The 11,781-nt window shown below is 44.4% G+C and overlaps 1 protein-coding gene across 1 annotated transcript; it reads right to left on the minus strand.

Moving 5' to 3' along the window:
• Positions 1-654: 654 nt before the first annotated feature.
• CENPH (centromere protein H) lies at positions 655-7,381 on the minus strand (the record flags this gene model as incomplete). The annotated part of the gene is made up of 8 exons (XM_079548282.1): positions 655-756; positions 2,189-2,349; positions 3,313-3,364; positions 3,641-3,704; positions 5,615-5,671; positions 6,357-6,428; positions 7,088-7,183; positions 7,287-7,381. The coding sequence occupies 8 exons, from the start codon at positions 7,379-7,381 to the stop codon at positions 655-657; spliced, it is 699 nt and encodes a 232-aa protein (XP_079404408.1).
• Positions 7,382-11,781: the final 4,400 nt, after the last annotated feature.

The raw sequence follows: 11,781 nt of genomic DNA on the forward strand, positions 1-11,781 counted from the left end.
GTTTAGCCGATCGAGTACAGGTCAGGCACGGCAGCGTTGAAGGTGGGGCGCTGCTCGCACGCGCGAAGCCGCTCCTCTCACCTCAGTCCTGTTTTCCAGGTGGGACAGCCGCAGCAGCACCATATGTAATTCCTGGGTGCTCGACCTAGCTAATCACCTTGCAGTGCAGAAACACACTTCAGAGCACACAGAACACGTCCAGAGCTTAAAATGAGGTTAGGACCAAGTTGTGCAGCCTGAGCTCTGCATGGGCCGTGGTGCCCACAGCCTGGTGGCACAGGGCCACGTGGGCACCTCTCCTCTGTGCAGGTTGGTGGTAGGGCTGCACCGTCAGCCCATCTGCCTAAGTGATCGTAACACACAGGTTATTTCTTGTACTGTTGCTGCATTTTATGGGGAAATGAGTTCTTGGCATAGCACAGCTCAAGCTCGCTCTTCAGCTCCTTTTGTCAGCTATGCAATAGGTATTGTCACATCTGCTATCTACCAAGTTAGAATATCATTTTGGAAAAGTGAGTGGCACAGCTACATCCTGGGTCTGTAGATAAGAGAAATTTCAGAAAGGTTGAAATCTCAAATTGAAAGGCTGATTTCACTAAATAAGATACAATGTGTTAAGTAAGTACAGTCTACAATTAAACACCATCTTGCCGACTACAAGAGATTCTGAATGGAGACATCTTTCTCAAGCTGTAGAATAATTGCTTTTAAAGATGGATCTTTCGTCCAGTTGACTTGGCATCCAACTATGATATTCTGCAAGACAGAAAAACCATAGTTTAAAAACCACAAATGTCTTCAAAAAAGGATCAAAAGGTGGAGTGTTGGCTTTTTTATCTGCTTTTTTCTTTCCAAATTTGGAAGTCCTTGACACTGAAAGCATTTTTTTCAGTGCCTGGCAGGACTAGGGGAGGGAGGAGATCTTATTGTCAACACAAGGGCAAAAAACAAGCAAACTAAACAGCCCTTTAGATTTTCTGCTGGTGCTGGCACACTATTCCTATTTTAAAGATAGCAATTTAAGAGGTTTATTTACTTTTCTTTTTAACCACATGAAAGAAAGTTTGCCCTAACACACAATGATACAATTTCTAACATTCTCACTTTGCCATTCTGGATTGAACATGGGAATTTTTAAATTTAACCAAAAAGACTTGTCCATTTCTGTCATTTAGAACATAAATAGAACTAGTTAAACGTAACACAGAACCCACTAAAACATTCAATTTCCCATTCTTAGTGAGAAGAAACACATTTCAAACCACTGGTAGACAAAGCATGCAACACAAAAACATGTGGCTTTTTTTCTGTTCTTGATATTCTTCTGAGCATATGAATTCACAGAATGGTTATATCCTCTCTTCCATCTAAACACCTCAACAAGCATGTGTATTTAAAGAAACTGCATTCTTCACTGCATTTCCATAACTAATTAGACAAACTCATAGCTCCTGCAATTCACTGTGCCTCTCATCTCTGCATTAATTAGGTCACTGATCTGCAAAGTAAGGTGTTGCAAGTGATGCTGTGAAAAGACAATTACCAGCCAGCAGCAGAGCTTTAGTAGAGCCCCTCTAAGCACAGGATGTTGCAGGAAGCTCTCCTCCTACTCAAATCTCGTATCAGTTTTCTACCTTACTTTGCATGATGCCAAACTCCAGGAAATCTGCCAACCAGATTTACTAATACAGACTATTCAGCAGTAGCTGACAGATGAGTAACCAAGAGCATGAAGGCAACACTGATGAAAACATTTAAAAACACTTTCACAACACTGTGAAGGGCAACACGTAATTAGAAGCAGTCTGGCTCACTGGTATCACAGGTTTAAGACCTACTTATTTATTCTGGTTTGATGGGTGTAGGGGTGACTCACGGTGTGAGGAAATATGGCCTCTGCCATGATAGACACACTTCTGGAAAATGCCTTATTTATGTAGTTTTAAGGGAACAGAGAGATGGACATTGATAGACTGTTCCTAAACTCTGTAAGTAATTATTCCATACAAGCTCCTAATAATTTAACACTTTTGGTTTTTAAAACAATAAGATATGCCTTACTGCAGTTTTTTTAATTTGATGCTGTTATAAAAAGATTTTAGAAAACACAATTTTGTTTGAAGTTACATTCAGTAGTTATCTTTTTGTAGTGCAAACTACAAACTGCTTCTGAAAGCTATAATATTACCTGGAGTATATTCTGAATTAACACAATCACCTTCCTTTCATACTGTACATTCCTATGGAATAACTTCAACTTTTCAGTGATTTTCATTCTTGCTACTTCCTTTTTTTTCCTCATTGTGGTAGAAATTCGCAGCGCCTTCTCTCCTTCAGCCTGTTTCAGAACTGTTCCATTATTAGGAGAACAAAGCATTCAAAAATTGATTAGTGAGCAGAAGACCTAAAGAGCTGCTTCTTGCTTGTAGACATTCCACTGTAATAGATCAAACTCATTCCATCCCTTTCCTCCAACGCACCTTCCACAAGAAACAAATGCTGTGGGTATCTGGTACCAGCATACACTGATTGGTTCCCTGGCAGCTAACAAAACTGTCTGCATTTCCATCAGACATGGGCGCTGATTTGAACACCTGTCCCACACCCTGTCTTCATTTGGCACAATTTTACAGACAGAGGCATCTCAGATCTTTTTCCCTTTTTCAAATGTGATGGAAAGCAAATTCAAAAGTCACACAAGGGACACATGGACAATACCAGTAATATTACCACTAGAAAACTAGGCTAGAAGTTAGGATGAATAAGGGAGAGTTCTTAAATAGAAAGCATGAACAGGAAGCCCTGACCCAGTATTCCTTCCCTTATTTCTCAAGATATTATTGAAAAGTTATTTCAAATCTAAGTTTGATCCACCGTAATAAGCATATTGAATAACAAGACCTATACTACTACACAAGTTCTTTGTATGTAAATCCACTCACTCCTAATTCACAAACAAAAGTACAATTTGACAAAAAAAATATCCTTTAGGCCTCTAAGAACTGATCTGAGTTCGTAAGTAAAGTGTAACCTGCTGGGGAGCTTGAACTAAATATTGAAACATCATCACCATTTTTTTAGCACACTCTTCTATCTCTGGCCTACTATCTGACTGATATATTCTATTGTATCAGTCTTACTTTCATGTAGACATCATACAAGCTTATTTTTATATACTTCACACACCCCTCTTCAGAATTTTTATAACTGTATCGGGAATTTCATAGTTACTTAATATTTCTAAAGAAGCAGTTTAAGATGTGAACCATATTTTTAATTATAAAACAAAACCAATATATATAAAACACTTACGGTATCTTCTCCTTCTAATGTCATTCAAATTCTCTCTAATCACACGTGCTTGCTGAAAGAAAAAAAAATCCTGGACTGTTATCTCTTATAAATATTGATGATGCTAATTCAGTCTGCAGAAGCAGTTAAGTGCAGCTTTAGAAGCAGACTTTTTCACATATTCATGTTAAGTAACCATTTTGCTAATTTTAACGACCCTAGGAACCACATTTGGGCCACATATCTACTTCAAATGACTTGTGCATTCCTGTCACTTGAAACTGTTCCTTCGTCCGTACTGAAGTTGGAGGCCTGTGTAACTGCAACAGAAGGTACAACCGACTCTTACCTGATGAGCTTGAAATATTTCGCAGTTAAGCTTGATTATGTCTTTCATTCTTTCCATAATTAGTCTAATGAAGGAAATAAAGTTACATTATTTATGACCATTATGATGTGTCAACAACATAAATGCTTTAACCAAAGTTATTTAATCAAAAAATGGCCACTTATCTTAACACCAAAATAAAGGGTACTATACCAAATATAGTTATAAGCACTATATAGTCTCCTTGTTTCCACCCAGTTTTGCTAATGTTTCAGTTAAATTTGTCTGATACTTTGAGTCATAGAGCCTGTGAAACAAGGAAGCCAAAGCACTCAAGAATGACAAGTGATGGAGCTCCTGATGGAGTTCCAGTTCAGGCCTGTGACAGGGATGTAATGGAGATCAGATGGAGTGCCTGCCTAAGAATGTGGCTGTTCAGATCTCTGGATGCAAGGAATGTCAGAGCCTGCTGCTGCTGCTAGAGTGGCAGGGATACTACCTGCATGAGCTGTGAACACGTACAAGATCTGCTCAGCCTGGTGGCAGAACTCAAGGAGCAGGTGGAGAGGTTGAGGAGCATCAGGGACTGTGAGCAGGAGATAGAGAGGTGGAGTAACTCCCTGCCATAATTGTGAGAAAGGCACTGTGGTGATACACCCCAAACAGTGGTGGATCCCCTCCCTGTCAGTGTTAGGCAGATGGAGGGGACCTAGGAGACAAGGGAGGAATGGAATCAGATCCCAGCTCAGTGTTACAGGCAAACCCTGTCCCTACCTACCTCAATTCCCCAGATACTCCTACATAATAAGTTTGAGGCTCTGGATCTCAAGAGGTGAGTGAGGACACGTGGAAAGTCCACCCAGCGGTTGTCTAGTGTGAGGCAATCAACTCCATGCCTCAAGACTGCCTGTGCCAAGAAGGAAAAAAGGGTAGTCATAGGCAACTCCCGTCTGAGGGAAAAGGAAGGCCCAATATATTGGCCACACTCTATCTGTAGGAAAGTGTGCTGCCTCCCTGAGGCCAAGGTCAGGGACTGGGGCTGAGGCAAATGGCAGCAGGCAAACTATGACTTAGTTTCCATTATGGAAACATGGTGGGATTGCTTCCATGACTGGAGTATTGCAGTAGATGGCTATAAGCTTTTCAGAAGATAGGCATGGAAGGAGAGGGGCAGCAGCCTGGCTCTCTGCCTTAGAGAGCGTTTTTAAGTTGCTGAGCTCAGAGCTGGGAATGATAAGCTTCAGCCTCTATTGGCAAGGATCGGGGAAGGGCCAACAAGGTTGATATCCTGGTGGGGGATCTGTTACAGACTGCTTAACTAGGATGAAGAGACAGATAAGGTTTTCTGTGAGCAGCTGACAGAAGCTGTGTGATCACCAGCCCTTGTTCTCATGGGGGACTTCAGGTTCCCTGATATATGGTGGAAATATAACACAGTGCAGAAACAGCAGTCTGAGTTTCTAGTGTGTGGAAGTTAACTTCCTGATACAGCTGGTAAGAGAACCTACTATGGAAGCACCCTGCTAGACCTGCTATTCATGAACAGGGAAGGACTAGTGGAAGGTGTGGAGGTTGAGAGCTGTCTTGGAGAGTGATCATGAAACGATAGAGTTCTCCATTCTTCATGAAGTCAGGAAGGGGCCAGCAAAACTGCTACTTTGGACTTCCAGAGGGCAGACTTTGAACTATTCAGGACCCTGAATCCTTGGGATTCAGTCCTGAAGGGTAAGGGGTCCAGGAAAGCCAGAGCTCCTTGAGAAAGAAGTCTTAGAGGTGCAGGAACAGGCTGTCTTCCTGTGCTATTCCTGTAACTGGCAGGGAAGAAAACTGGCATGGTTGAACAGGGAACTTTTTCTGAGGCTCCAGGAGAAAAAGAATGTCTACCTCCTGTGGAAAAAGGTACAGGCAACTTGTGGAGAGTATAAAGAAGTTGTTAGGATATGTAGGGAGAAAATCAGAAAGGTGAAAGCTAAGCTTGAACTCAAAACACCTTACCGTGTACAACCATCATTTTGTTTAACTTTCTTTCTCAGAGCATCCGTAAGCTGGATCCTGTGTGGTATAAAGAAGAAACATATCTCTGATGAACATTGACAGAAACTGAGAGATTTCAATTTAGGTAAATAGCAGAAAAGAGATTTCCAAGTTCTATTTATACCTACTTTGGCATTGGAAATGCATATTAAAAAAAAAGCAACAAAACAACCACAACTGTAACTTTCAAATGTTAAACTTGTTAAATACTGAAGCTTCATTCTCAGGACAAGAAAAGTGTATCAATTAACCATTTGTAGGAGTAACAATGCATTTCTCTCTTGACAAACATGCTTCAGACACCATTAGTCCCAGTCTGCAGGAGGGATGCTGGGCAACGGTAGGAATTCAAATGAACAGTCATGCAAAATAGGATACACAAAACTATCACCCCCCCACCCTTTCATAGGAATTTGTTAAATACTACCAACAGCTTTGTTTCTAGATATACATACAAACTGCCTTTTTGTAATTTTGCAGGATCTCAGAGGTTTGCATGTGTTTCTATTCATTTATTGTTATTTCCTATGGTACATGCCTTTTTGTTCCTGGGGTTTCAATGGTGTTAAATCTCTCATGTTGGCAACACACACTACATCACTTTGAAATCCTATTTTAATTAGAATTATGCAATTGTGCATGCATGTGCACACAGATAAAGCAGCAGAAAGCCTCCAGCTAAATGGGAAGAAAAGCCATCTACCTTCGTAAGGCTAATGCTTTGCTTTCAAAGGCAGTTTTTACTTTCCCCAATTCTTCCAAACTTTCTTTGCCACTGAAAAAAAAACAAACAAACATGAAAAGAACAAAGAAGTTAAAAAGCAATCTCCAATTCTTTACTTGCTCTCTGCAATGAGTTTTTCCTCTAAGCTAAAAATTCAAGTTTCATATTTTAACAGGGTGAAATATGCTACTGAATTCCAGCCATCACCAGAAGGACTGCAAATGTACATGGCAGGAATCAAGGCAGATACAGAACTATACTAGAAGATGGAGAGGAATATCTCTTTGCCATAGTTTCTTCACTCGCTTTAACTGAACCCTTACAAAGTAAGGATCGTCACGAGGAGTTCTTACCAAGCAGTGATAACCAGAAGAGCATTTCTGGCGTGTTTTAACTGCAGAACGGTTGGGAACCGAACCGAGAAGTTTGACCGTAAGGAATCGCATACCTTTCGACGAAGCTTAACTCCATACCATTGTTGCACTCTTCACCTGCAAAGCAAGAGCATCAGTTCAGCGCCGCAGGCGTGCCGGAGCACCGTGCCGGAGCGCGGCTCACGGCGCCCCCCTTCCCCGCCCGTCCCGCGCCGCCCGCCCGCCCGCTGCGCCAGAGGAACGATTCGGCTTTCGAGTGCTTCCATTTGTAGCTCGAGGGACGTGCCGACGGCGAAAAGGGACGCGGGGGAATGAAAAGCGACAAGAACGGCTCACGCCCCCATAGGGCGGGGGACGAACCCCGGCGGCGGCTTACTGTGGGGGCAGGCGGTGCTGAACTCCATCGCCAGCTGCTTCAGATGCGTCCTCACGCTGCAATGGAGCGAAGGACACCGTCAGGCCCGCTAGCCCTCCCGCGCGCCGCTCTCAAGGCCACCGTCCGCGCGGCGCTCCCGCCCCGCCCCGCGGCACGAACCAGAGATGCTCCAGGACTTCCCGCTTCGCGTTCGAATCGGCCGCATCCTCGGCGCCCGGCCCGGGCCCGACGGACTCCAACAGCCGCCCCGCCATTGCCTCTCCTTCAAACAGCCGCGCTCCCGTCAACCAGCGCGAGCCGCCCGGCCGCGCGCACTTCCGCCCGCGCACCGCGGCCAATGGCGGCAGCGCCCCGCTTCTCCTCGGGGCGGAGCGTCGGCGTCTGTAGGCAGGGCGCTGCCACTGCCGCCAGGGGAAAAGCAGCGATACGTGACGCACGGGTGCTCGCTTAGCGTCGCCGCCCGCCCGTCAGCCACAGCTCCCGCCTGCGGACCCGCAGCTCAGAGCAGACGGGGACGAGATTGCAGCGGGAAACAACAATCTTTATTATTAGAAGTGAAATACGTAAGACAGAATAAATAGAAACTCGTTGCTGACACTACTGGAATTGACAGAAGGAATCCACGAGAGGCAGGGTGAGGTCGCAGATGAGCAAAGAGTGCAGCTCCGTCATAACGCCTGTCCTGAAGTTTTTGCTCCTGGCATGCTTGTTCTTTACTGCCTGCAAACAAATAAGCAAGATGAAGTCTCTGCAGCTCCTGCCAAGCAGAAAGCAGCAGCAGCCATGGGTGGAGGAAGTGAACCATATCGTAGTCCAGAGGGATAAATCCAGAGGGTACTTTGCTAGAAACTGCTGTTGCTCATCTACCTGCAGTAAGTCAGTGTTGAGTATTGGCCTTCTCCTAGGCAAAAGCATCGTGTCAACTAATAGTGTTGCCTTTGTTTACTCAAGGGGGAAGAAATACTTCCTTAACAAGCACACTCAAGCTCTAGGCTTGACATGCCAGTGGCTCAGACACTGAGCGGTGATCAGCTGGGTTAGGTTGCTGCTACCTTTTTAACAGGTGTCTAGCGATCACCTGCAGTATCAGCTCTGCTTTGGTCTGGGCTAGGCTCAGTGACTGAAAGCAAACAGTTGATAAAATGTCACAGTGCTCAAATGGGAGTTTTGAACCATTTTTACAAGCTATCACAATCAAGTATTACATCTTGCAGGACTCTTACCAAATACCTCTTTTTAACTTTACCTCTGCAAATTTTGAAGCTCTTCTTAGAAACTGTAGAGGAAGAGGACAACTAAAGTCCAGGGCCTGCAGATTCTTTGTTTCCATCTGGCAAATTTGGGCTGACATGAAAGCATTAGGAGTTACAGTGGAAAAAAATCAACTGGTGGAACGTTTATCTCTTTATACTTACTAGCAAGGAACAACGCAGTGACACCGACCAGTCTTTTCTGGCTGAGCATTGTGCCATGTTAAGAAACAGTAGAGCTTTCTCTGTCAGAATGGCTTGGCTCAGAACACACATAGCTTCAGCTTTGTTCAATGGCAGGAAGTTCATATTAGCACGTACAGAGTAATAACACTGCACGGCGCACCCGTCGGTGCCCTCGGGCTCCAACTCGGCAGACTGCAGAACAGAAGACAACTCAGCGGGGCCGGCGGAACGGGGATGCGAGGCTGCGGCCGCTCCGGGAGCGAAGGGCCGGGGAAGGAGGTGGAGTGGCTGGCCCCTGACCGGCGGAGCCGCGCTCCCCGCCCAACACGAGGACGACGCGGCAGAGTAGGAGTCGGCTTCGCCCGCACGACACTTGGGGCGGCCGCGGGAGTTCGGGAGCCGACCCGCTGCGCCGCTCTCTGCCGCGGTCCGCGCGAGAGGAGCGGACGAGCGTGCGACCGCAGCACCTCCTCGGCGGCCTGCGAAGCTGTCTGGGGCCGCCGGCCCGTACTCACCCTGTCGGAGTTGTGTGGTCTTGGAATGGCAGTTGTGGAAGCTTAAAGTACTGTGGCTCGACGCTTAGCGTGAGCCGGCCTTGCCGCCGCGACATTGGCTCCCGGCAGCGCCTGCCCTCTTCTGAGGAGCGGGCCGGCGCGTTGCAGTGCAGCGGCGCGATCGGCAGGGGGCGCTGTGATAGCTGCGTCTGAGCGCTCCTTAAATCCTGCAGCTGGGGGCCGTAAGCGCTGCCCTGGGTAGCCTGTCCCAATGCCCACCGCCCTCTGGTGCAGAGCTTGTCTCTAACACCCTGCCTAACCTCTGATGCAGTTCCATGCAATTCCCTCAGGTTCTACTGTCGGGCAGCAGAGAAAAACAGAGCAAATAGTGTATTTCATGGAGAAGCCTCATTTTATAATTAGCTAATTGATCAAGTGCATAATATAAGCCTGCTGTGAACAGGTGAAGCCTAGATCAAGTGCCCCCAGCCAAGAGAACTACAGAGGGAACTCAGGCTCTCCCTGGCATTTCTTGTTGAAGCACGCTCTCGAGCTCCATGCTCTGTCCCCTAACCCTTCCTATGACAGGAGCTGGAACTACACACTTACACAGACTTTTAAGAAATACACTTATCTGTTTCCATCTGCCAAACGTGCAATATGTCGCTGCAGTTTGTTTTAAATTAACTTCATCTTTGAACATGTCTCACTAGACCTGTCTGCACTCAAACCGAGTAAGTAGGATATGAGCTTCCCTGCTGTACCACTGATCAAAATACAAAATCAATTGGCCTATGCTTGTGAATTGAGAAACTGCTCTTGCATTACACTTCTCTCAGGCCTTGTGAAAAGCCTAAGCCCCTTCTTTGGAGGCTTACTGGTAGGTAAGGACTCTTGTGAAACTAACGTAAGATGGATAATTGTATTCCTGTCAGGGCATCCAGGAAAAAGCCTCTGTGTGTGTTTGGGAAAACATGACATGCATCTTTGCATGCTGTTTGTCTGTGAAGATGCAGGCTTGCACTCACCTGTTAAATATTCATTAAATGGATGAACTTCACTGCCATAGCACGGTCATCTAAGATGTTCCCAGCCACCTTAATGTGGTTTGTGTCCCAGCATGAGCAGCTGAAGCAGGAAATCAGCTTTTCTTAGTGAGAGCCATGACAACCAATATGGCTTTTTCAATTAGGCTAAGCTAGCTTGCATGTAAAACCCAACAACAGCATAAAACCAACCAAAAATCAAAACAACAAACTTCTGGAGTACTGCTCAGTTTGGTAAAATGCTGTCAGTGCCACTGCAATCACTTCAATGTGAGTGGTACAGTCAACTGAAGCTTCTTGCTTGAAAATGGTTTTCAAAACCAGAAACCATTTGCTATGCTTTTGAAACAACTGTAAGTACAGCAGAGTTACTGAACTGCCATGAGCCTTGCAGAGGAGGGAAAGTGAGAAAAAAACTACAAAAGGCATGAAATTGAAGAAGCTGAGATCAAAATTTGAGAATTCTGCTGGTTCTGCAGTAATGCCAATGCAGTAATGCAGTATGAGACAAATACAGCACCAGCAGGACAGAACGGAATGCCAACTTTACCTGTTAGAAGAGAAACATCTCAGTTTGTATATACAGTCTGATCACAAGCAGAACTGTTCAGGGGTATTTCAGACTGCACTTCTGTTAAAGCTGCTCTGATACAGTAAGTTTAAAACACTTCACCTGATTTCAATAACATCGAGAATTAAATCTCTGTTACGACACATAAGTACCTAGAACAAGAAAGCTGCATCACAATATGGGACTGCTGTGATACACAGAATTATGAAATATGTACTCACTCTTGCTAACAACTGAATTGGCTCCTGAATTTCAGGGAAAATATTTAAGGGTTTTCAGGCAAGAGAAAGAGGTAAAGGAAAATGGAAAGGTAACTGCCTCTGAAGACGTATATTATGAATGCTGCAAATAGGTTTTCCCTAAAGAGAGATTTGTCTTCTCCAAGACCCCAAAATGCATTTATTCTTTCTTAAGTACATCCTTCTTCTTTCCTATCATTGACTCTTAATTTACACTTTGTTTCAATAGCTTGTCAAGTCCCAGACTACTACAGTGTGGCATTCTAAACCTGGACTATATCCTTGGGTAACATAATCAGTGCAATTTGCTAATGTGCACCTGCAGCTGTATTGTATTACAGTTAAATCTTCAATATATATATATATATATTTAAACCCAATAGCTCAATCATGCCTTTATTACCTATCCAGAATGGAAGGCTTTCCCTTTTTACTAACTAGATATTCAATCACCACAGCTTATCTTGAACAAAATTCAAAGAAGATAAAGCAATTGAATAGCACTTCAGCAACAACTGAGTCACAAGCAAAGAAGATTTCACCTGCCAGCTCACTCAGCTGCTTTCCCTGATTTATTAACTGCCACCGTAAAACAGATTTTGACAGAGCTGAAAGCCCAGGAATCGTTAATTATCACAAAGAATATGAGAATATGAAGTCCATCCAGCTTGTTTCTTCTGTATGATAAAAATTAAGTAGATGACAAAATAATCTGTCTTGTAGAAGTAAAGATTTGCTGATTGTTAGCATACTGCCCAATTCATTACTTTAAGATACTAACTACTGTCTTTGCAGGTATACACAAAAAAGTACATCATTTTTAGAGGCTTTATGATTCTTAGTCCTTCCACCAAACAAAAGAAAGCGT

This window comes from Tetrao urogallus (genome assembly GCF_951394365.1).
Source record: "Tetrao urogallus genome assembly, chromosome: Z".
Lineage (NCBI taxonomy): Eukaryota > Metazoa > Chordata > Aves > Galliformes > Phasianidae > Tetrao > Tetrao urogallus.